This window comes from Hemitrygon akajei, chromosome 4 (genome assembly GCF_048418815.1).
Source record: "Hemitrygon akajei chromosome 4, sHemAka1.3, whole genome shotgun sequence".
Classification (NCBI taxonomy): Eukaryota; Metazoa; Chordata; class Chondrichthyes; order Myliobatiformes; family Dasyatidae; genus Hemitrygon; species Hemitrygon akajei.
This window is the reverse complement of record NC_133127.1, coordinates 166,891,872-166,918,705: the sequence shown is the minus strand read 5'-3', so window position 1 is coordinate 166,918,705 and position 26,834 is coordinate 166,891,872. Positions and strand designations below refer to the sequence as shown.

The 26,834-nt window shown below is 40.1% G+C and overlaps 1 protein-coding gene across 4 annotated transcripts in view; it reads right to left on the bottom strand.

Moving 5' to 3' along the window:
* The window catches only part of nbeaa (neurobeachin a), a 772,475-nt gene that overhangs the window by 51,429 nt on the left and 694,212 nt on the right, over positions 1–26,834 (bottom strand). For all 4 annotated transcript variants that reach the window (XM_073043888.1, XM_073043887.1, XM_073043884.1 and 1 more), the window contains 2 exons: positions 18,717–18,869; positions 12,076–12,243 (listed from right to left, as the gene is read on the bottom strand). In XM_073043888.1, the coding sequence (XP_072899989.1) occupies positions 12,076–12,243; positions 18,717–18,869 (321 nt within the window). The remainder of the gene's footprint in view (positions 1–12,075; positions 12,244–18,716; positions 18,870–26,834) is intronic.

Here is a 26,834-nt window from a genome sequence, read left to right as displayed (position 1 = left end):
AAAAAAATATGATATGCCATCTAAATCACCATCTCAAAAAGCATTAATAATAGCTTTAAAAAGTTCTTAAGTCCTGGCGGTAGAATTGTAAAGCCTAATGGCATTGGGGAGTATTGACCTCTTCATCCTGTCTGAGGAGCATTGCATCGATAGTAACCTGTCGCTGAAACTGCTTCTCTGTCTCTGGATGGTGCTATGTAGAGGATGTTCAGAGTTATCCATAATTGACCGTAGCCTACTCAGCGCCCTTCGCTCAGCTACCGATGTTAAACTCTCCAGTACTTTGCCCACGACAGAGCCCGCCTTCCTTACCAGCTTATTAAGACGTGAGGCGTCCCTCTTCTTAATGCTTCCTCCCCAACACGCCACCACAAAGAAGAGGGCGCTCTCCACAACTGACCTATAGAACATCTTCAGCATCTCACTACAGACATTGAATGACGCCAACCTTCTTAGGAAGTACAGTCGACTCTGTGCCTTCCTGCACAAGGCATCTGTGTTGGCAGTCCAGTCTAGCTTCTCGTCTAACTGTACTCCCAGATACTTGTAGGTCTTAACCTGCTCCACACATTCTCCATTAATGATCACTGGCTCCATATGAGGCCTAGATCTCCTAAAGTCCACCACCATCTCCTTGGTCTTGGTGATATTGAGACGCAGGTAGTTTGAGTTGCACCATATCACAAAGTCCTGTATCAGTTTCCTATACTCCTCCTCCTGTCCATTCCTGACACACCCCACTATGGCCGTGTCATCAGCGAACTTCTGCACATGGCAGGACTCTGAGTTATATTGGAAGTCTGATGTGTACAGGGTGAACAGGACCGGAGAGAGTACGGTTCCCTGCGGCGCCCCTGTGCTGCTGACCACCGTGTCAGACCTACAGTCTCCCAACCGCACATACTGAGGTCTATCTGTCAAGTAGTCCACTATCCAATCCACCATGTGAGAGTCTACTCCCATCTCCGTTAGTTTGTGCCTTAAGATCTTGGGCTGGATGGTGTTAAAGGCACTAGAGAAGTCAAGGAATGTAATCCTCACAGCACAACTGACCCCCTCTAGGTGAGAGAGTGATTTGTGCAGCAAATACGTGATAGCATCCTCCACTCCCACCTTCTCCTTATACGCAAACTGAAGAGGATCCTGGGCGTGCCTGGTTTGTGGCCTCAGATTCTGTATTATCAGCCGCTCCATGGTCTTCATCACGTGCGACGTCAAGGCAACAAGTCTGAAGTCATTCAACTCCTTTGGTTGTGGTTTCTTCGGTACCGGGACAATACAGGATGTTTTCCACTGTCTGGGTACTCTTCTCTGCTCCAGGCTCATGTTGAAGATGCGCTGTAGTGGTTCTCCCAGCTCAGTCGCACAGGCCCTCAGTAATCGTGGGGAAACTCCATCCGGTCCAGCCGCCTTGCTGGTACAGATCTTCCTCAGTTGACCTTCCACCTGTGCAGCCGTAATCCTGGGCGTGGGCAAGGTCTCCTGTGAGTGGCTATTCTCCTGTGAGGGAAGTAAGCCTGGTGTGGATTTCTGCAGTGAGGATGAGATTGAGCTGTCGAACCTGTTGAAGAAGTTGTTCAGCTGGTTCGCTTTCTCCACATCTCCACTTATGTTCGCCCTCCGCTTTGCACCGCATCCGGTGATGATCTTCATCCCATCCCACACCTCCTTCATGCTTTTTTTCTGCAGCTTTTGTTCTAGCTTCCTCCTATACTGCTCCTTTGCCCCCCTAAGAGTACAGATAAGAGTTCCTTCTGAACTCTTTTAAGCTCCAACCGATCACCATCTTTAAAGGCCCTCTTCTTCTGGTTTAGGAGGCCTTTGATGTGACTAGTGATCCAGGGCTTATTATTGGGATAGCAGCGAACAGTTCTAACAGGGACAACTGCATCCACACAAAAGTTAATATAGTCCGTTGTGCATTCAGTGACCTCCTCAACGCCCCCACAGAGCCCCCCTTGCAGTACATCCCAGTTAGTAGTACCGAAGCAGTCTCTCAGGGCCTGTTCAGCTTCAGGAGTCCACTTCCTAAAAGAGCGTGTGGTAGTGGGATGCCTCATCACAATTGATTTATATCTGGGCTGTAACAAAACCAGGTTGTGATCAGCTTTCCCCAATGAAGGCAGTGGGGATGCACTATATGCCTCCTCTACGTTTGCATACAGTAGGTCAATAGTCCTATTACCCCTGGTGTAGCAATCCACGTACTGGGAGAAAGCAGGTAGTGTCTTGTCCAAGGTCACATGGTTGAAGTCCCCTGTAATTATCACCAGTGCCTCAGGGTGCTGTGTCTGAAGCCTAGCAACAGCGGAGCTGATGACGTCACATGCTACCGTTGCGTCGGCACGCGGCGGGACGTACACATTCACCACAATGACGCTTGCGAATTCCTGAGGCAGGTAATATGGCCTCATACTCACGGCGATCAGCTCAATATCTCTTTCACAAACGGAGCCATGAATCTGCTCTGAGACATCCTGACCTCGGCAGCTGGGAAGGAACATACTTCCTTTCAAATGTCTCTTTCATGTTCCCAGAATCTTCTTTCTGCTCCTCTAACAAGGGAATCCCCTATTTCTACTGCACTCCTCTTCTCTCTCTCTTTCCCTTCTAAGCTACAGAGTCAGACTCAGTGCCAGAGACGTAGTCGCTGCAGTTCCCCCGTCGGTCGTCCCCCAACAGTACAGGAAAGTGGTATACTTAGTAGTGAGGGGAATGGCCACAGGGGTACTCTGTACTGGCTGCTAATTCCCTTTCCCTCTCCTGACAGTCACCCGGCTACCTGCCTCCTGCAACTTAGGTGTGACTACCTCCCTGCAGCTCTGATCCATCACCTCCTCATTTATCTGTAGGAGCCAAAGATCATCCAGCTGCAATGCTAGTTCCTTAACATGGTCTCTAAGGAGCTGCAGCTTGGTGTATTTCTTGCAGATGTAGGTTATCAGAGAAACTGGAGGTCTCCGAGAGTTCCTACATCTCACACAAAGAACATACCGCTACCTCCAAACCCATTCTTAGTGTACTAGCTATGTACTAACAGAAAAAAAATTACATGAAACTTAATTACTCAGAACCGCTGCTTGTTCTTGTCTAAGAACATAGAACATAGAACAGTACAGCACATTACTGGCCCTTTGGCCCACAATATTGTGCCGACCCTCAAACCCCGCCTCCCATATAACCCTCCCCCCCTTAAATTCCTCCATATACCTGTCTAGTAGTCTCTTAAACTTCACTAGTGTATCTCCCTCCACCACTGACTCAGGCAGTGTATTCCACATACCAACCACTCTCTGAGTGAAAAACCTTCCACTAATATCCCCCTTGAACTTCCCTCCCCTAACCTTAAAGCCACGTCCTCTTGTACTGAGCTGTGGTGCCCTGGGGAAGAGGCGCTGGCTGTCCACTCTGTCTATTCCTCTTAATATCTCATACACCTCTATCATGTCTCCTCTCATCCTCCTTCTCTCCAAAGAGTAAAGTCCTAGCTCCCTTAATCTCTGATCATAATGCATACTCTCTAAACCAGGCAGCATCCTGGTAAATCTCCTCTGTACCCTTTCCAATGCTTCCACATCCTTCCTATACTGAGGCGACCAGAACTGGACACAGTACTCCAAGTGTGGCCTAACCAGAATTTTATAGAGCTGCATCATTACATCACGTCTCTTAAACTCTATCCCTCGACTTATGAAAGCTAACACCCCATAAGCTTTCTTAACTACCCTATCTACCTGTGAGGCAACTTTCAGGGATCTGTGGACATGTACCCCTAGATCCCTCTGCTCCTCCACACTACCAAGTATCCTGCCATTTACTTTGTACTCTGCCTTGGAGTTTGTTCTTCCAAAGAGTACCACCTCACACTTCTCCAGGTTAAACATAGAAAATAGGTGCAGGAGTAGGCCATTCGGCCCTTCAAGCCTGCACCGCCATTCAGTATGATCATGGCTGATCATCCAACTCAGAACCCTGTACCTACTTTCTCTCCATACCCCGTGATCCCTTTAGCCACAAGGGCCATATCTAACTTCCTCTTAAATATAGCCAATGAACTGGCCTCAACTGTTTCCTGTGGCAGAGAATTCCACAGATTCACCACTCTCTGTGTGAAGAAGTTTTTCCTCATCTCGGTCCTAAAAGGCTTCCCCTTTATCCTTAAACTGTGACCCCTCGTTCTGGACTTCCCCAACATCGGAAACAATCTTTCTGCATCTAGCCTGTCCAATCCCTTTAGAATTTTATACGTTTCAACAAGATCCCCCCTCAATCTTCTAAATTCCAGTGAGTATAAGCCTAGTCGATCCAGTCTTTCTTCATATGAAAGTCCTGCCATCCCAGGAATCAATCTGGTAAACCTTCTTTGTACTCCTTCTATGGCAAGAATGTCTTTCCTCAGATTAGGGGGCCAAAACTGCACACAATACTCTAGGTGTGGTCTCACCAAGGCCTTGTACAACTGCAGTAGAACCTCCCTGCTCCTGTACTCAAATCCTTTTGCTATGAATGCCAACATACCATTTGCCTTTTTCACCGCCTGCTGTACCTGCATGCCCACCTTCAATGACTGGTGTACAATGACACCAAGGTCTCGTTGCACCTCCCCTTTTCCTAATCGGCCACCATTCAGATAATAATCTGTTTTCCTGTTCTTGCAACCAAAGTGGATAACCTCACATTTATCCACATTAAATTGCATCTGTCATGAATTTGCCCACTCACCTAACCTATCCAAGTCACCCTGCACCCTCTTAGCATCCACCTTACAGCTAACACCGCCGCCCAGCTTTGTGTCAACCGCAAACTTGGAGATGCTGCATTTAATTCCCTCGTCTAAATCATTAATATATATTGTAAACAACTGGGGTCCCAGCACTGAGCCTTGCGGTACCCCACTAGTCACTGCCTGCCATTCTGAAAAGGTCCCGTTTACTCCCACTCTTTGCTTCCTGTCTGCCAACCAATTCTCTATCCACATCAATACCATACCCCCAATACCATGTGCTTTAAGTTTGCATGCTAATCTACACTAATCACACTAATGGGTTGAAATCCATCTGCCACTTCTCAGCCCACTTCTGCATCCTATCAATGTCTCTCTGCAATCTTCGACAATCCTCTACACTATCTACAACACCACCAACCTTTGTGTCGTCTGCAAACTTGCCAACTCACCCTTCTACCCCCCACATCCAGGTCGTTAATAAAAATCATGAAAAGTAGGGGTCCCAGAACAGAACCTTGTGGGACACCACTAGTCACAACCCTCCAATCTGAATGTTCTCCCTCCACCACGACCCTCTGCCTTCTGCAGGCAAGCCAATTCTGAATCCACCTGGCCAAACTTCCCTGGATCCCATGCCTTCTGACTTTCTGAATAAGCCTACCGTGTGGAACCTTGTCAAATGCCTTACTAAAATCCATGTTGATCACATCCACTGCACTACCCTCAACTATATGCCTGGTCACCTCCTCAAAGAACTCTATCAGGCTTGTTAGGCACGATCTGCCCTTCACAAAACCATGCTGACTGTCCCTGATCAGACTATGATTCTCTAAATGCCCATAGATCCTATCTCTAAGAATCTTTTCCAACAGCTTTCCCACCACAGACATAAGGCTCACTGGTTTATAATTACCTGGACTATCCTTACTATCTTTTTTGAACAAGGGGACAACATTCGCCTCCCTCCAATTCTCTGGTACCATTCCCGTGGACAACGAGGACATAAAGATCCTAGCCAGAGGCTCAGCAATCTCTTCCCTTGCCTCGTGGAGCAGCCTGGGGAATATTCCGTCAGGCTCCAGGGACTTATCTGTCCTAATGTATTTTAACAACTCCAACATCTCCTCTCCCTTAATATCAACATGCTCCAGAACATCAACCTCACTCATATCGTCCTCACCGTCCGTCATCAAGTTCTCTCTCATTGGTGAATACCGCAGAGAAGTATTCATTGAGGACCTCGTTCAATTCCACAGCCTCCAGGAGCATCTTCCCAGTTTTATCTCTAAATGGTCCTACCTTCACTCCTGTCATCCTTTTGTTCTTCACATAATTGAAGAATGCCTTGGGGTTTTCCTTTATCCTACTCACCAAGGCCTTCTCGTGCCCCTTTCTTGCTCTTCTCAGCCCCTTCTTAAGCTCCTTTCTTGCTCCCCTATATTCCTCAATAGACCCATCTGATCCTTGCTTCCTAAACCTCATGTATGCTTCCTTCTTCCACCTGACTAGATTTTCCACCTCACTTGTCACCCATGGTTCCTTTACCCTACCATTCTTTATCTTCCTCACCGGGACAAATTTATCCCTAACATCCTGCAAGAGATCCTTAAACATCGACCACATGTCCATAGTACATTTCCCTGCAAAAAAATCATCCCAATTCACACCTGCAAGTTCTAGCCTTATAGCCTGATCATTTTAAAATGGCCCTCTCCAACAATGGCGCTTGCGGTGCTCCCCACCACAAGAAACTGAAAACACTGGAGTTCTTTTTAAATTCAACCTCTGTCACCAAAGAATGACCTCTGGTGCTGATTGTAGTCTGCTGAAAAGAGCCGTTATCACTAGAGCTCTTTTCAAACCTTGTGCTGCATCACCAATAAGCGACCTCTGTATTTTCTTTTAAGTATAAAAATAATATGTGATAGGAAAATGGAAATTGAAGACAAAACAGACATTTTGGTCATAATTTTATGCTTCAAAGTGGAACTTCAATGGAGTGACAGTTTCTTTTTCCCTGTTAGCTATAGTCTCCACCCATTTGTCTGGCTAGATAACTGTAGAAAGATGTATTGCAAACTCCTAGAAGAATGCCCATGAAGCCTATGTTCATCAGTGAGGAACCTCCAATAGTGCTGCTTCAAGATCTTAGGTTGTGATGAATATTCACTTTCCAGGGTCCAAGAAGCTTATAACTAACCTAACCTTTCTACAACAGCAGCATGACCTTTCCAAAGGGTCAGATTTGTTTGTGCCAAAGTCAAGTGTGTAACAAATGTTCCTTGCTCAACTTCTTGTTGGAAAGAAGAACCAGTCTTCATTTCTTCATGTACATTGCAAACAGTAGTCTGTTTGAAGTTAAAAGGACACCTAGGCTGGCTACTAAGAGATGTGTTTGCAAAGTGAAGTGACCATGAGTCTTCTTGTCTGCATTAGCCAAACAGAAGACAATGGGGCTATGTTAATTGGCCTACATAAAACCAGGCAAATACAGCTAAATTATATGCACTGTTTTCTCAGAATTCTTTAGACCATCTTTGCAAATTACTTTGTACCAGCAAAGGTTTCAGGAAAACATCACATGCAGATGATGTTATTTGGTAGAAAACAGTGTAAGTATTGGGAAGCATTGGCAATTGTTCGGGATGACAAGGAGAATAACAGAATGACAGGGTGACAGAAAGAATTAGAATTCATTCCTTAGCCTTTAGTTTCTGCGCTAGATAATTCATTTGTCTATAACTCATATTGATATTGGACTCATTATCCATTTCTCTTTGTAATTTATAATTTTGTTTATTATGTATTGCACTGTATTACTGCTGCAAAACAACAACTTTCATGGCATACTAGTCTTTGAAGAATAGGTAGATACAGTATAACCTCCCTATAGTGAGGCTACCCAGAGATACCTATATCGGATAGGGCTTAAAATCTCCTTTTGAGTTTAGGACATTGCGGACAGGGAACCCAATACCATCACAAGGGGTAAGTGTAGGCAAATGAGAAAAAAGTGGGCATGGTCACAATAGGCTAAAGGAAACATTTTCTGCTGTACAATTCTGACTCTAAGTTCATTAGAAGAAAAGCAGATGACTGATAGCTTCTTGAAGATGAGAGCAAAGCTAGAAAGTGGCTGCGATCCTTTTGTATGGAAAATTATTTACTGCCTACAACCACTTTCTACATAGAGGACTTCCAGTCAAGATGGTGCCAACGAACAATGATTCATCAGGCAACAGCTTTCAGACAGCAAATCTCTTCAATTATTCACTTCATCTACATCTTCTGCTTGTTCATTTTGTCTTGATTGTGTTACGGGAACTGTTGGAGCCCGCGATGTGCAGTTTGGAATTTGATCAAATGAACTAGTGTCTAGAAAGCTGCCTCGTGGAGAAGATCAGAGATGGGGTCCTGAAGAGGACCGAGAACATAAGTTGCCTTGTTGGGGTCATGAATGACTCCATCTCGAAGTAGCAAGGAAGACTGAAGCATCGAGATGAATATGGAGGAGGTCAGATATCGCTCTCAACAGAAGCCAGGGTGTCAGTAGTTGGGTTGGTGGCATTTGTGTTCAGAACCGGCATGGTGGATGCTCTTCATGGAAGGATGGAGTTTGTGCAGCAGCTCTTCTCAAAGGCAGATGGAAGGATGTTTTCGATATTCCAAGATTTATGTGTTTATTGGACTGTACCTATTGGTCTCCTTTGGTTTTCAGTGTTTTCTTTCTTGTTGCTGATTGGTGGTGGGTGATATGGTACTTTTTATGTGAGAGAGAAGTGGGGATTTGGGGTCTGATGTTAGTGTTTGTTAATGGTTTTCTATGTGGGCAAATTTGTTAGGTTTTGTGTGTGAAGAGAGGGGTTGGGGATTTTTATACTATTGTTGCTGTTTTTTTCTGCGAGGGAGGTGGCTGGGGATTTGATGTTAATAGACGCTTTTTTTTGCAAGGGGTCTTTGGGAGTGTGAGTTTTTTTGTGCAAGGGGGTTGGGGGTTTGTGAGCTTATGTTTCTTTTCCTTTCTCGTGTTAGCAGGGTGGGGAGTGGTGGCTTTCCTTTTCAACAATTCCTATGGTTTTTCATGGCTATCTGGAAAAGACTGAGTAGTTCTGTACATGCATACTTACAATAAAATGAACCTTTAAACCTTTGAGCAGCCCCAGGAGGTAGTAGTAAAGAAGAAATTCCCACACATTTACAGATAGCAAGAGGGAGTGTGATAGACATTAAAAGAGTTGACAACATGAAAGTAGAGCTTCTCCTATGTTTTCATTTATGAAGAACTAATAAACTATCTAATACACTAATACACTATCTAATGTTCCTTTACTACCATGTGACAGCACAGAGGGAGATTGCAGTTATTTTGTTGTTCAAACACTTGTCTTGGGAATATATTTCTGGCAATATATTCCCTACTATTTCAATTATACAAAGCATACATTACGTACATGTACTTGCATGTGTTGAAGCATTTTTGTGCATAAAGAAAGGATTCTAGTACCTTTCTTATGGTTTTAATGTTCTAAAATACTTCACAAACAATGAAATACAGCAGGCATTTTGAGCATAGTAGGCACCTGCAATGATGATCAAATAAATAATATTTTGGAAAAAGTTGATCATGGGATAAGTTTGTCAGAACACTGGGCATAGTTTCACTGCTCTACTACAAATTCATCCATTTTACCTTCATCTAAGAAGCTGTTACATTCTTGGTTTTGTGCCTCAACCAAACAGTGGCACTTCCAATTGTGTAACACTTCTCAAGACGTACAATGGAGAATTGGATCAGAACCCAGTAAGAAGGAGCCAGGCAATTAGATCAGAATTTTCCAGGATACTGTGTCACTTGAGATCCTTAGCTTATTTTTCATTTCCATTTTTAGGAAAATTCTAAACCCAAACCAAAACAAAATAGTCTCAGATTTGTTTTCACTTATAAAAATTATAATGAAAATCTCATTCTCTTTGTAACATACTCACGCTACAGAACACTGGCAGATCAAGACCTAGAACTGTTAATCATGGGATTCATGGTAGTAGTTCAAACATCTATTTCTTCAGGAGAAGGAAATTAAGTATAAGAAAGTTAATAGCATGTGATCAAATAAAAGAAGCTGGACAACCAAGGATTTATGTTCACTGTCTATGCAGCTGTCCATAGATTTCATTGCCCTACCCTCCCATCCAACAAAAATAATAGGGGCAGCTCAAGACTTTATTTTGCGGACATTAGAAAAAAATCTTTACAAATTAAGAAAAACTACATTACATGTGTAAAACAAAATAGCACTTATAGGACATAAATTTTAAATTTCAGTTTCTGATATTTCTAAAACCTGATAAGGTGGTTCAGTCCAGGTTTTATACATCTCCTTAACCTTTGCTATGTTATTATGTCACTTTAACCTGTCAATAAAAGACAAAACATAATGGTTTCAACAATGTTTTGCTTCAAAGGGTGGTTCCATTAACTTCCTAACAAAGAACAATCAAAAATTATCCTAACTACAAGGAGCAGATTTGAATAGTAACCAGTCTGGGGTGTGTAATTAGGACTCTTCAGTTAACTGCAGTAATAAAAACTTAATTTTCAACAAACTATGTTCTGACTAAATATTGAAATTATGTTTGTTATGGGAATGCTTAAACAAAAGTTATTAATGCTCATGTTGCATACAAAATGAAGACCAAAAGAAATTAGTTAGATAATGTAATTTATTCTTCTCTGCAGACTTTTGACTTGACCTCTGAGTCGTTTTTATTAATAATTCTCCATTGTATAGCATTGTATTTTTAGTTATTTTGTAACAGATGGTAAATATCTAGGGATGTCTCTAGCACAGTACCACAGCTCTACTGGTGCACTGTAGTTTCAAAGCATATTTCTCTTAAGCTTTGCATACCAGCTGGCGCATATTCATAATGTTCTGAATAAGTGTTAAAAACCCCTTAGTGGTTCTTTTGTTCATGGGGGAAAAAAACTGGCACAAGTAAATTGACAAAACTATTTTGAAGGCATATCACAAAATTATGGAAACAATGTGCATTGATTTAAAGAAACTCCAGGCATAATTTATTAGCCCCGTTAATTGACCTGTCAATTGGATATATTTATCTGTGGAAATCTTGCACGTGATATCACTCAGTACAAGTTTACTCAACAGCCCAAGTGTTTGAAAGGGTTTTTCTGGTGTCATATTACAGAGTTTGATGTAGTGAAATATTATACCATGACATTAGTGCAAATGATGAGTTTTGTCCTTCAGTGGCAGATTTGTTGCATATGTACATAGCTTTAAATGGTGCAAAATTACCAGTAAAGGATTTCACTGGGCCCATTAAAATCATGTTGTTTTGACCTTCAAATAGTTTTCTAAAAAGGAAATAAAATAAGAAAATAGGAGACTGTCATTTGAGGCTGCTCTTGTTTTACATGGGCATGTTTATGATTTTAAAATTATTTGCTATTGCTTTGTAGCTATTTTTTTCATCTTGCCCGTTTTCAACCACTTAAAGACAAGAAAAGATTTATGTACTTTGGCTTCAAGGGAAAAGAAGTTTGGAGAGAAATTCACTTAAAACAATTTAATAGAATTGCTCTTTTATAGCAACTAGTTATGCCAAAACAAATTCTTCAAACTGTATTAGATTTTATATGTTAAATATAATAAATACTCCACATTCATTCATGTTCCTAGTGTTTAGTAACTTGTTCCTAGTTGTCAAAATAAAAGCAAGAAGTTAATTGGCATACAGTGGAAAGTTCAATAGATTGATGAGTTTTTTTTCCCTACACATTACTTATATATACATATATATTTAAAGAATCATGCAATCAATCACCCTTCGATTTCTGATAAATTTACTGAGGTTTGAATACATATCCCTGTCCAAAAAGAACAATGTGTGTTACAGGTTGAAAATAAAATCAATGATCAGAAGAACTTTGAATATTCCATGAGAAATTGTGTTGAATTGAATATATACTTGAAAAACATTTTCTTGATTTCTATAAGGAAAGCAAATGAGCTAGGTCTAGTACAGAATTTTTTCTGAGAGTTTGTTTAGACATTCACATGTGATTGAATTATGTGCTGTTATATTTTATAATATTAATAAAAGATAAAAATATAACATCACAAATATAATCAATACAACTTACACCTCATAACTGTGATTTCATCTCAGCTGGTTAAACATATACCCTTCTGTATTCAATTCTAACAACTGCTTTTGAACATACTGTACATATTAACAGAGCTCTGTAGCCTAGTATTAATGGTAGCATTTCTATAAAGATTTCAAGATTGATATTTGGATCTGTTGTGGTTGTTAGGACTTACCTCTCTGAGACTTGAATCTGTGATACTATCTAGATTCACAGACCCCTCATATGTCAGGTAGTGGAAAACATTGAGAGCACGCACTGCCTCTGGGCCTCGCTGTTTGTATCCAAAAATAAGGTCAATCCACTGATGCAGTTGGCAAGAAACAAATTCACTTTCAAGGGCCTGCACAAAAACATTTGAAAATAATAAATCTACAGAGCCACATGCATGGTAAAAAATATATTAACTCTCCATTCTATAACGTTTGCTGTTTCTTTTGCTTCTTTCTGCTTCACATCACACTAAAAGAGGTATTTAATGTAGAATCAGAAATTTTATACTGAAATTCACCAAGCACTGTGTAATTTTTGATAAATTTGGTTGATGAAACCAAAAAACTGCATATTTAATAGAAAATGAATGCTAATGGTTTTCAAGTAAAAAATAAAAGCATATCATGGCATTTCTTCTAAGATATCCAAGCTCGTGTAAATGTTAAATATTATTGTAAGCAATATTTTGTATTTCTAAAAATGATATATTAACAATATTTAAATTATGTTAAAAATTTGTACCGCTATTTGAGCAATTTTTCAATATATATGGACAATAAGGGAATATTATTCCTTTCAGAAAATGAATGATAGATGTGTCTGAGCAGTCTGACCTCATACATTTTCATTTTCTCTACCTACCAAATAATTTAAGAATTAGAAAATACAAATCATCATAATGCACTCATCCTCAAGGTCAAGTCAGCATAGTTCACTGAATTATGCTGACATTTTTAGCTGCCATCATCATATTTAAGCGGCTCTCTCAAACTTACAACAATACATGGAGATGCACAGGATGAATATTATTAAACAAAGACAGCTAGCTGTCTGGTCATTGTTTTAAATCAAATTGAGGTATTCCAACCCAAATCAATGCTGTGTTGAATTCAGTGGATCAGTAAAAGGTAATGTTTTAAGAATACAGCCACATTCCTAAACACAAATCTAAGTATTTTTTTACAAAATATAAATAAGGCTTGAGGTATAATATCATCATTAAAATACTAGTCAAATAACAATTCAAGTGTTTGTTTTAATAGAAAATAGATATGGTATGTCAAATGGCAAATTTAAAAATTCAATAACATTTTCAACTGTTTTAAAAATAGTGTACAGATAGCATAGTTTAAGGACAAAATACATAATTTGGCAGTTTACAAACTATGCCGTAATCACTATTACAAATTACAAAGGAACAAAGGTTGAAGTGTCCTGTTTGCATGGTATAGGTGGAAACAGATCTCCATTTGGATTACCTGAACAGGAGGAAAAGAGAAATAGGAATGAAAAAAATGTTTTTATATATTGCCTTTCAGAAGCTCAGTGTAACACAGAGTGCAATTACTTTTGAGACCACTTATGTGTTATGGTAAGCAAATACTACAACTATATTTGCATATAGCAAAGAACAGTAAAATTTCAACCAACACACACAAAATGCTGGAGCAATTCAGCAGGTCAGGCAGCATCTATGGAAAAGAGTAAACAGTTGATGTTTTGGGCCGAGACCCTTCATCAGGACTGGAAAAAAGATGAGAAGTTAGAACAAGAAAGTGGTGGGAGTGGAAGAAATGTGAGGTGGTGGTTAAAAGTGAAACTGGGAGAGGGGGAGGAGTAAAGTAAAGAGCTGGGAAGCTGATAGGTGAAAGAGATAAAGAGATGTGATGGGCGAATCTGATAGGAGGGATAGAAGACCATGGGATAAAGGGATGGGCAAGAAGCAGCAGATTGATGTGATGTGCGGGATCGGAGACAAGATGAGAGAGAGAGAAATGGGAGTGGTGAAGGGGAGGGGGGCAATTACCAGAAGTTCGAGAAATCGATGTTCATGCCATCAGGATGGCGTAAGATTTTTTCCTGTTTTCATATTTCAGTTGAAGAAGAATTTTGGCCTAAAACTTACAGAGAGAACTGATAGAATCATTAGGAGAGAAAAGATGAAATATGAAAGCAAGCCAGCAAACAATATCAAAGCGGATAGTGAAAGCTTTTTCAAGTATGTAAAAAATAAAACAGAGATGAGAGACACAGTTAGAAAATGAAGCCAGAGACATAATAATGGGGGACAAGGAGATGGCAAATGAAAAAAAAAGAGTATTTTGTATCAGTCTTCACTGTAGAAGACACTAGCAGTGTACCAGATGTTGAAGGCTGTGAAGAAAGAGAAATGGGTGCAGTTACTATTACAAGAGAAAAGGTGCTCAAAAAGCTGAAAGACCTAAGGGTACATAAATCACCCAGAACCAGATGAACTGCACCCTAGGGTTCTGAGAGAGATAGCAGTAGAGATTGTGGAGGCAATAGTAATGATCTTTCAAAAATCATTGGACGTTGGCATGGTGCCAGAGAACTGGAAAATTGCAAATGTTACTCCACTCTTTAAGAAAGGAGGAAGACAGCCGAAAGGAAATCATAGATCAGCTGGCCTGATGTCAGTGGTTGGGAGATGTTGGAGTCAATTGTTAAGGATGAGGTTATGGAGTACTTGGTGACACAGGACAAGATAGGACAAAGTCAGCATGGTTTATTAAGGGGAAATCTTGCTTGGTGATCCTGTTGGAATTCTTTGAGGAGGTTACAAGTAGGACAGATAAAAGCGATGCAGTGGATGTTGTATACTTGGACTTTCAGAAGGCCTTTGACAAGGTGCCACACATGAGGCTGCTTACCAAATTAACTGCCCATGGTATTACAATAAATTTGCTGGCATGGTTAGAGCATTAGCTGATTGGTAGGAGGCAGTGAGTGGAAATAAAAAGATCCTTTTCTGGTTGGCTGTCAGTGACTAGTGGTGCTTTACAGGGGTTGGAATTGGGACCGCTTCTTTTTATGCTGTATTTCAATGATTTAAATGATGAAATAGATGCTTTGTTGCCAAGTTTGCAGATGATACGAAGATTGGTTGAGGGGTAGGTAGTGTTGAGGAAACAGGTAGGCTGCAGAAGGACTTGAGACAGATTAGGAGAATGGGCAAGAAAGTGGCAAATGAAATACAATGTTGGTCATGCACTTTGGTAGTAGAAACAAATGTGCAGATTATTTCTAAATGGGGAAACAATTCAAAAATCTGAGATGCAAAGGGACTTGGGAGCCTTTGTGCAAAACACCCTAAAGATTAACTTGCAGTTATGGTGGTGATGAAGGCAAATGCCATGTTAGCATTCATTTCAAGAAGTCTAGAAGAGCAGGGATATGACAATGAGGCTTTATAAGGCACTGGTGAGGCCTCACCTTGAGTATTGTGAACAGCTTTGGGCTCCTTATCTGAGAAAAGATGTGCTCACATTGGAGAGGGTTCAGAGGAGGTTCACAAGGATGATTCTGGGAATGAAAGGGTTATCATATAAGAAACATATGATGGCTCTGGGTCTGTACTCACTGGAATTTAGCAGGATAAGGGGGGGATCACATTGAAACATTTCGAATGTTGAAAGGCCTAGACAGAATAGATGTGGAAAGGATGTTTCCCATGGTGGGGGAGTCTAGGACAAGAGGGCACAGCCTCAGGATAGATGGGCATCTATTTAAAAACAGAGATATGGAGAAATTTCTTCAGCCAGAGGGTGATGAATTTATGGAATTTGTTATCACAGTCACTGGGTGCATTTAAGGCAGAGCTTGATAGACGCTTGATTGGATATGGCATCAAAGGTTATGGGGAGAAGGCTGGAGTGTGGGGCTGAGGAGGGAGAGAAAAGGATCAGCCATGATTGAATGGATGAGCAGACTTGATGGGCCAAATGGCCTAATTTTGCTCCTATGTCTTATGGTCTTATGGATAGAGGAAAAATTTCTCATCTCATTGATTTCACAATTAACTATAACCTCTAAAACAGTTTACATTTGTCTTGGAATGCATAAAGGTGGAAATTATTTCTATCAGGATGCTTCAGTTTGATATGGATGGGATTTTTAAAAATAAATAATGTAAATTGAAGTATATGTATCAACCTGCACACCAGGCATAACACCCTTGTGCTCTAATATTTCTTACACCTGCTTCAACAGCAATCTGAATTTCAGATTAACATCTCCTCTCCAGAAGGTAATCTTCCCTTAAAAGTTCAGTTGACAGCACTTTTGCTGTTGAGTTAGGAGGTTATGGCTGATCTCTTATTCTATCACCACTTTTCTGTCCTAAGCTTATATCCCACAATATTAAAAAAGTTCCAATGATATCTTGCTTGAACATGACCAGTAATTGAGCTTCCACAGTCCTTGTGCATACAGAATTCCACACACTCACACCATACAGGTGAAGAAATGTCTTCTCATCTACGTCCTGAATGGCTGACCTCTTATTTTGAAACTCTGATCCCTGATTTTAATCTCCTAGCCAGGGGAAACATCAGAACTACATCTGCCTTTTCAAGCCCCTCAAGCATTCTGTCTGGTTCAATGAGATAATTCTCATTTCTCAAGAGAGTCTAGGCTCACACTGCTTAATTTCTCCTCATTCTGCTCTATTTCTCATTTTCTTATTATCTTACCTCCAGCAAGTTTCCCACTGCATTGGAAGTAATCTACAGGACAAAAGGCAAACCATTTAAACTACTTTGTTTTCATTCCAAAACCAAAGCAAACCCAATTTCTGTCATTAAATTGTGGTATTCAATCAACATTTGCAACTGTACATATTCAATGACTGAATTCCACATCATGGTCAATTCATGCACTGTATGGGCTATACACTAAATGCTTACAATATAAAAATTCCCTCTATGAACTTGCCTCTGATATACTACTCTGACAATAAAGGTTCATAAATAGACCCTAGAAACTCTTCCACTATTTCTTAGGAGTCACCTCTGCACCAAAGCAGACAATAAATATGAAATTCACCATCATCTTCAATCCATCACCACAGCATTTGACTGCCTGAGGAAAATAGTGCATAAAGATCAACATCTCAAACTATTTACAAGCTGATAGCCTAGTAATCATCAGTGAACCATGACTTTCTCTGCAGTTTATTCACAGTAGGTACTTGAAAAGAGAGTAATCTGATACCAATGTTGTCTTCACAAAGTCAACCATATCCACTGGTAGGATAAAAAGAAACGTCAGCATCCTCTTCCAGGCCAACATCCCCAATATTAATAACCTAGTTACTCGGATTGTTCTGATGGGCTGGTATTGTCATTCTTCTGCATCACAGCTGACTGCTTCACTCTATTCTGATACAGAAAGAGATTACCAGTTGAATAGCAAAACAAATGTCCCCAAAGGCTCTTTATAAAACATGGGCTCCTGGGAATCATTGGTCGAATACCATTCAAATGGGAAAAAAAACTTTGTGAGATAGCATTGAGATTCCTGAATGCATTTGCCAGGAGCACAAAGAAGCATAGTGTAAAAGTGTACACCACCTCCCAAACTACCTATCAATCTGCCCCATAAAGTACCACCTGTTCTACATCAGACAGAGGCTAGAATACCACAGCACTTCAGAACCCATAGTGGTACCAAGGTAGCCTCAACCCTAATAACTGGCTAAGAAGAGCAATACCAATTTGTTTTAATGATATTAGTTGTGCATTTCCTACACTGCATTAGCTTTTTCACTTCAGAAGCTCTTCAATGTGTGTGAAGGGTTTCGGAATATGGAAAGATGATATTTGCCAAATTAATGCTATTTCTGCAATAAGTTATGTTTTTTTTTGTTGTGAAATAAAATTATCCTAATCTTGGTACTTCTGTAAAATACAAACATATTAGTATATCATTAATTACACAATTTATTCAGCATGCAGGGTGTTATAGTCTGTTGGAACCTTGGCACTTGGGTTGGAACATGCATCTCCCTTGCCTTGGTAACAGTGAAGACACCAAACCTGGGCACTATATACTTGTTAATTGGAAGTCTTTAGTGGAGACTGCTGTATTGTAATAAGTAACAGAAACATATTTTTAACTGCTTAATAACTACTTCATCTAGTTTGACAGTTCGAAGCACAGGTCAAATGTACTTTGACCTCACACTGGATGCAGCTGACCTAGCATCAAATCATGCAAAGAGGTTTATTATTTTACAATAGGCACTGATGTAATTCAGATAGGAATCTGAAGTGTGTGACTGGAACTCTTTGACCAAAATCAAAAGAAACAGCATTTTGTTTAAAAATACAAACGTACAATCAGTATATTAAATAAATAGTCGAATGCTGTATCACAAAATTATTATTTTTAATGATAAGTTAGAATGAATATGATTTGAAGAATAAACTCAAAAATTCCAGAATTCATTTTCTGTAGCTAACCTAAAATATACGTGTTGAATTTGTACTATTGAGCCTGCTAGGACTAAATGGTTGAGTGGTACAGCAGATGCACATCTGTGCAAGGCTTTTTAAAAGTGGTAAATTATGATTGATGAGCCCAACAATCAAGTAACATTATCAGGGATACTCGCTGCTTCAGTCCTTTGGTGACATCATCGGGGTCAGACAAAAATTATGTTAGCATTGAACACTTAGTTCTAATAAGGTTACATGAATAAAGCTCTGGGAAATGTCTAGAGCCCAATGCAGCCTGGTACAATGGTTACTTGCAGTTTATTCTATGACAAAGTCAATTTAGAAGAGCAGATTTCTCTCTTACCATTCTGTTAATACGAACAAAATCCTCTGGCTTCTTTGCCCATGGTGGAAGTTCAACATCAGAAACAACTGTTCCATCCTCTCGGATGCCAAGATTGTAATTATTACTGTTCACAAACATTTCAGGTAAATAGTAGAATTCTGGAATTAGCTCCTGGTTAAGAAAGAGACAAAAGAGAAATTGTTGAATAACAGATTTCACAATTTCTTCATGAGCATAAACCATTTCAAATATCACAATTATGTTTAGATACAAATGATCAGAGCATTAGGAGAACCTGACCATATTGAATAATATGTTAACAAATATACAGACCAAAAGAAATTGCCCAATCTGATGAACTGATTTGTACAACAAAATGTATTAAAGTGTCCAGCATTAAGAAAACGCCTCCACTTTCTGTAGCTCATCAATGTTTGAAGGAGCTTTTGGACTTCCCTCCTTTTGTTCTACTCCTCACTCCCCTCTTCTAATATTTATATAATATAGACTCAAATACTGGTGTATAAATATACCACTCTTATAGACTGGTACACTTTTTGACAATATCTACTCAATCATTCTTTTTATCTTTTTCTTACTTCTCCTCCAGTATTACCCTACTTGAATACTGCAGTTTGTGTTGACTCCTTCGATTGTAATGCCATGAGAAATTGATTAATATACTGTGCTATTCATAGTAATGATAATTAAATCTGGGTATGATTTCAGCATGCTGGTGGAAACTCAGGGTATTGGAGTTTTTAAGAGTTCAATTTTGGCATCCTCTATTAAAAAGTCTGTATGTTCTTCCTGTGTGCACATGGATTTCCCCTGGGTGGTTTCCTCCCACAGTCTTCCCATGTAGTAGGTTAATTGGTCACTGCAAATTGTCCTGTGATTAGCCTAGGATTAAATAGGTGGGTTGCTAGATGGTGTGACTCGTTGGGCTGGAAAGGCCTGTCCTGCACTGTATTCCTAAATAAATACATTAAAAATACCAATGTTTGACATGTAAGCAGGCCTCCTGTTCTAAAGTAAACCTCTTATTATGGATATCCTCTCTGTGCAGAAAACTCATCACATGCCAACAGGCATATATTCTCAAAATCTAAAAGGAGATTAAATTTAATTGTAAATTAGCAATATATTTTTACATTAAAACATTAAAAGGAAACTTGAAATTAGTATTTTGCATCACCAGTTTTGTGAATCAAAAGTTGTTATAAAAGCTCCCATACAATTACCAAAGAAATATTTACTGCAAAACTATTTGATCATTTAAATTTCTACTTCTAGCAGCACAGTAAACACACTATGCAATTCTTGAACTTATGAGCATTCAAAATACCATGAATTTAAAATAAATCATTCATTGTTCATAATCTACAAGACAATTGATATCAAATTTTCTGGTAAGTACAAAATTACTTTAAAATAAATGAGTTAGCATTGACTTTTGCCCATCAAATGTAAAGTTAACATTACCAGTATCACTGGTAGAGGATATAATAATTGTAATGTTGAGGTATATCACTTTACAGACTATAACGTGTACCACATTGTGTAGATCATGAAATGAAGATAACATGGTGTTTCAGAAGATAAAACAAAGAAGAGAATTAGAGAAAGGCCCCGTATCTAGATGCATAAGCCAACAACCTCATTGATGACAGAGTCCAGACCATGAGTGTGAAATAATCCGTAATTACCTTTATGCTGATGTGTTGAACAGATAATTCCTTTTGATCCCGCTATCACAGATGACAGCCATTATGATTCACTTCATATATCATGAAATTACTAAATGCACTGAATATAAGGGAAGCTATAAACTAATAAATAACAACCAACATTCACATAAGAACATAAGAACTGGGAGCAGGAACAGGTGGACTCATCTGAGTCCACAGGTCCATTCTTCCACTCAATAAGATTATGCCTAAACTTTCACCTCAACACCATTTGCCATCCTATTTTCCTATCCCTCAAGCAATCTATTCATCTGCTTTCATAGCCCTGCATGGGACACAAGTGCAAAGATTTATCACCCTTTGGGTGAAGAAATTTTGCTTCATCTCAATTCCAAATGGTCTACCCTTATTTTGAGCCACAACACTTAGCTCTAGATTCTTTAGGCATGGGAAATATCTTCCCATGGGCCTGTTAAAATATGAATGATATTACACGAGTTCTAAGAATGAACAATTCTTAAGAGTTATTAACGAATCAGTTTCTCTTGATAGGCAATAGCCATCACATGAGCATCAACATCATGAGGGGGAGAGAACGATGTGAGGTGGTTGGGTGTGGACGCATAACTATTAACCAAGAACTTAACTGAAATGTGTACAAGAGAAGTCCAGAGACCTGTCTCTCAACTCTTCAAACTCTTAATATTTTTCTATGATTTACAAGGTGCAGAAAAAACTGCAGACTTAATCTGCCATTCAATCTTAGCTGATTATTTTCCCTCTCAAGCGCATTCTCCTTCCTTTTCCCCATAATCTTTGGCAACCTTGCTAACAAAGAACAGATCAATTTCTGCTTTAAATATATCCAGTGACTCGGCCTCCTCAGCTGTCTGTGGCAATGAATTCCACAGATTCACTATTTTCTGGCTAAAAAAATTTCTCCTCATCTCTGTTCTAAAGAATATCCTTCTATTCCAATGCTGTGCCCTCTGGTCCTAGACTCTCCTACTATTGGTAACAACCTCTCCAAATTCATTCTTGGTAGGCCTTTCAATATATGGTAGGTTTCAATGAGATTCTACCCTCCTCCTCATTCTTTTAAACTCCTGTGAGTATAGGCCAGAGCCAGGAAACACTCATCATACATTAACCCCATCATTCCTAGGATCATTCTCGTAAACCTCTTTTCAGGCCCTCTCCAATGCCAGTAAATGCTTTTTTAGATATGGGACCCAAAACTTCTCTCAATACTTCAAATGTGGTCTCTTTCAGATCCCTGTGTGTAGTCCATCTAGTCCAGGTGACTATCTACCTTCAGTCCATTCAGCTTCCAAAGAACTTTCTCCTCAGTAGTAGTGACTACACTCACTTCTGCCTCAATCACTCACTCCTGACACTTTTGAATTTTTGGTATGTTGCTGGTGCATTCCACTGTGAATCCTGACACAAAATACTCTTTCAGTTGAACTGTTATTTCTGTGACTCTCATTACTACTTCTCCAGTGGCTTTATACAGTGGTCTGATGTCCACTCTTACTTCTCTTTTACTATTTACATATCTGAAAAATAACTTTTGTTATCCACTTTTATTAGCTAGCTTGACTTCATATTTCATCTTTTCCCTCCTTATTGCCTATTTTTAGTTAGATTCTGTCTGTTTTTAAAGGCTTCCCAATCCTCCAGCTTCTCACTAACTTTTGCTATATTGTATGCATTCTCTTTTAGCTCTTTCACAGCGCCCAGATGTGATCTTCTTCCAGCTACAAACCTGTGATGACCACGTTTTATCTGCCAATTTCTTACTGTGCTACAAAATCATCTATCTTATTGTGTGCATTCCAATATAACAGCTTCAGTCCTGGATTCACTACCCTTCTTCTGAATCTTATTTCCATGTTGCATGAAATTAAGTCTTATCACTTTCTAAATTATTTGACTTATTGTTCATTCTGGAGACTTCAGTAACCTCTCCTGCACTCTCCTTCACCTTTTACTTTATCCATAGTTTTCAAAGCTGCTGAACCCACCCCATGTTATTTAGTTAAAGTCCTATCAACAGCCTCAGTTATGCGATTTGCCAGCATGGTTCAAATGGAGCCTGTCATATCAGAACAGCTCCCTCCTTCTCCAATACTAGTACTAACGCCCACAAATCCAAAGACGTACCAGATAGGTTAACTGGTCATTATAAATTGTCCCACGATGAGGTTAGGGTTATGTTGGGATTCTCTGTGATTGCTGGGTGGTGTAGTTCAAAGGGCCAGAAGGGCCTATTCCACTCTGTATCTCTAAATAAATAAGATTCAAACCCATTTCTCCCCCATCAATCTTTAAGCCACACATTTCTCTGATCTTATTTTGTTCCGCATTTTAACTTAGTTCCTAGCTTCTCAAATTCCCTCAACAGAATGTCTTTCTTTGTTCTTCCTATGTTGTTGGTACCATATGGACCACAGCAACTGGGTCCTTCCCTTCCCACTCCAAATTGCTCTGCAGGTCAGACGAGGTGTCCCAAACCTGTGTACCAGGCAGGCAACACAGCCTCTGGGACTCTTGATCCTTGTAACAGACTATTATGTCTATTACTCTGATTATACTATTCCCAAAGTAACTGCATTTTTCTTTTTCTCCCCCACCCCTCAAATGGCTCCATGAACCATGGTGCTATGGTTTGATTGCTCATTCTTCCTATGGCCCCAACTCTCATCCTCACAAGGAGCATCAATCTCAGCCTTGTTGGGCAAGCTCAAGGGCTGAGTCTCTTCCAGCACTAACTTCTGGATCCCCAAACATGTCTCGCTCGCAATCACACCCTCTTATCCCCGGCCACAAACTGAATTTTAAGTAATTAATTTAATGGGACCCAGCGTCTAAGTAATTTTCACCCTCCCTGAAGTATCAGAGCTCAGATTCTAGGCCATCAACTTTGAAACTTATTTCCTTGAGCAAACAACACTATTGCAGATGTGGCCATCTGGAACCACCGTGGGGTCCACCAGCTTTCACATCATGCAGATACAACTCATCACCTGATCCTGCATCCCTATTTTATTTAATTTACTGCAATTTGGCATCTTTTTTAGTTAACTAACCTGTGCTTCTTTGCCAAAACCTCTCAGGTCAAAGCCTCTGACCACAAACTCCTATACTGGCCCACTCACAGAATGGCCACTCTAAAATGGCCTCCTGAACTTGGCTTCTGCCTCTTCTTGCTGAAGCCTCTTGAGTAAAAGCCATAATTCCCCATTCTATCACAATCCACTCCAACAATGGCCACTTTGCTTTACCTAACTTTTTATTGGTCCTTGCTAAGTAATAACCCAATTGAACACAAACTCAGCAGAAAGTCTGGACAAATCCCGCTTGCCTTTTAAATCTGGGGCTACTCATGACAAGTGGAAGAGGACTTAAAGATTCACAGACTAATACATAATACACAGACTTCAGCTGGACTGATCTTGATATGAGCCCCAGCCGTCTAGGCTAACTGGCTGAGAGGCATCAGAAGGCACACAGTGGACTGATGAGGTTGAGAATGCTAATATTTGGAAAGAGAACAGTAGCAAATAATTCTTCCTGTTCATGAGGGTTATACTTTCCAATCCTACTAACTAGAGGGCTATGTGGTAGGGAAATTCTAGGCAGTTTCTAGAGTAGGTTACATGGTTGGTACAACATTGTAGGCCAAAGGGCCTGTAATGTGTTGTAGATTTCTATGTTTCTGTGTTTAACTTCTTCGAAAACAGATCAATCAAATGACATTGCACTCTTAAAGTTATTTTGGTTTCCAGGACTACAGTCTGAACTTGCAGGTCTGAGCTTCCACATAACAACCATATGTTGGGTACCTTCTGCCTGTGTTATGGTGGTAACTGATATCTCAGCTATCAGACACTGGTGGATTAAACCTGTATATCTTAAAACAAAGCCAGCTGCCTTTATTATCAAGGAATGGATAAGTACTTGGCTCACTGAAAAGTCTTGTACAACACAGAGGCTGGACAGGTCTATGCCCTTTGACATTTCACACAGACCTTCAATCAAACCTGCCATTCATCCAGTATGCTTGGCTGTCAGACTTCATCCATGGGTTGGCCCTGTGAAGATGATGTCTGTGAGCTGCAGAAAACCACCAGAATATGCTGGCTTCAGTCTGCATTATCTTGATGTGAAGCAGCAGCTAAATGCATCTAAATCACTCACTAAATTATGTGAGTGGTTAAAAAAGTGATCTTTTTTGAGATGTATCTATCCTGTGCCTTCTGAATTGCTTCCAGAAATTCCAGCCATTGCTGCTCTGATGTCATCCCTGCTGGTGTTCCCTTCCTGATGCTTTTCTCTGATGCCTCTGTAATTCCCTTTCCTCCATTGTAATACTGATACATCTGACTTTAGTTTCTCTTTCTCAAATTGCAGGATGAACTCTATCATATTATGATCACTGGCCCCTAAGACTTCCTTTACCCTAAACTCTCTAATCAATTCCAGTTCATTGCACAACACCCAATCCAGATTAGCTGATCCCCTAGTGGGCTCAACCACAAACTGCTCTAAAAAGCCATCTTGTAGGCATTCTACAAATTCCCTCTCTTGGGATCAACACCACAAATTACCCCTCTTGGGATCCAGCACCAACCTGATTTTCCAAATCTATTTGCACATTGAAATCTCCCGTGACTATCGTAACATTGCCCTTTTCACATGCATTATCTATCTGCTGTTGTAATTTGTAGCCCACATCTTTGCCACTGTTCAGAGGTTTGTTATAACTCCGATCAGGGTCTTTTTACCCTTGTGCTTTCTTATCTCTACGCACAATTATTCTGCACCTTCCAATCTAATGTAACCTCTTTCTAAGGATTTGATTTCATTTTTTACCAACAGAGCCACACCATTGCCACTGCCTACCTGTCTGTCCTTTCAATACAATGCATTTAGCTTCCAGCCACAATCTTCTTTCACCAACAATTCAGAGATGTTCACATCATCATACATGCCAATCTGTAACTACGCTACTAGTTCATCTACCTTATTCCATTTACAGCATGCATTCAAATATAACACCTAATGCAACATTGTCCTTTTCATATGCCTTTTCTATCTCCCGTTGTAATTTGTAGCCCACATCCTGGCTACTGTTCAGAAACCTGTATGTAACTCTCAACAGGGTCTTTTTACCCTTGTAGTTTCTAACGTCTACCCACAAGGATTCTACATTTTCCTATCCTATGTCACCTCTTTCTAAGGATTTGGTTTAATTTCTTTATCAAAAGGACTGCCCCACCCACTCTGCCTATCTGCTTCGATACAATGTGTATCTTTGGATGTTCAGCTCCTAACTATGATCCTCTTATAGGAACAACTCAGTGATGCCCACAGCATCATAGCTGCCAATCTCTAACTGCGATTTTGTCCACCTGTTACACTGCAACTCCTCCTGCTGACAACAATTTTGCCCTATCATCTGCCTGACACTGTGGATCCAATCCAAGTCATTCCTGACCCTGGCACTTGGAAAGCAACTTGTCATCTGGGTGTCTCTCTCAGGTCCACAGAATGTCTGTTCCTCTGACACTAATGCACTCCTCTTCTTCCCCCCCTCCCCCCCACGCACCTTTCTCTTCTAAGCCTCAGAAACACACTTGTGCTAGAGATTAGATTGCTGCGGCTTCCGCCTGGCTGGTCAGTTCCCCCAACAGTATCCAAAGCGTTATAATTATTATTGAAGGGAACAACCCACAGGGGTATGCTGCACTGGCTATCATATCCCTTTCCCTCTCCTGACAGTCACTCAAGTACCTGCCTCCTACAATTAGGGATGACTACCTCTCTGTAGCTCCTGTCTATCACCTCCTCATTTTCCCGTATGAGTCAAGGGTGATTGCACTGCAGTTCCAGTTCCTTAACACAGTAGAACCTCTCATGTGCCTTAGAAGATGTCTCAAAGTGTTTTAGAGTGAATCAAGGATTTTTATAATCACTATAATGTGGGGGAGCTCCCATAAACAACAATATGGTAAAAGCCATTTGGACTATATTTTTATAATGCTAAGTGAAGCATAAAAAGCAACCAGTGCACTGGAGATAACTCACTTTCTCTTCTTTGGCACCATGACATGGAAACATTTAATTTATCTTAGAGCAGAAGAATTCCAAGCTCAGTGTTTCTTCTGAAAGGTGGAACCTTTGATAGCACAGCACTACTTCAGCATTGCAATGGATTGCCAGCAAGATTTTCAATATTCAAGTTTATTTATTAAGTGTATATTGAAACATACAGTGAAATGCGTCATTTGAGTTAACAACCAAAGCCCTCATGTAGCTGCACAATGCTTGGTAGAATGACATGGAACACAACAAAACAAGCCCCACTCCTCTCTCTCACCCATGCACATTTACTGTACCCTCTTCTAGCCCCTCTTCTTTGGCGTTCTGTGGCTCAGAT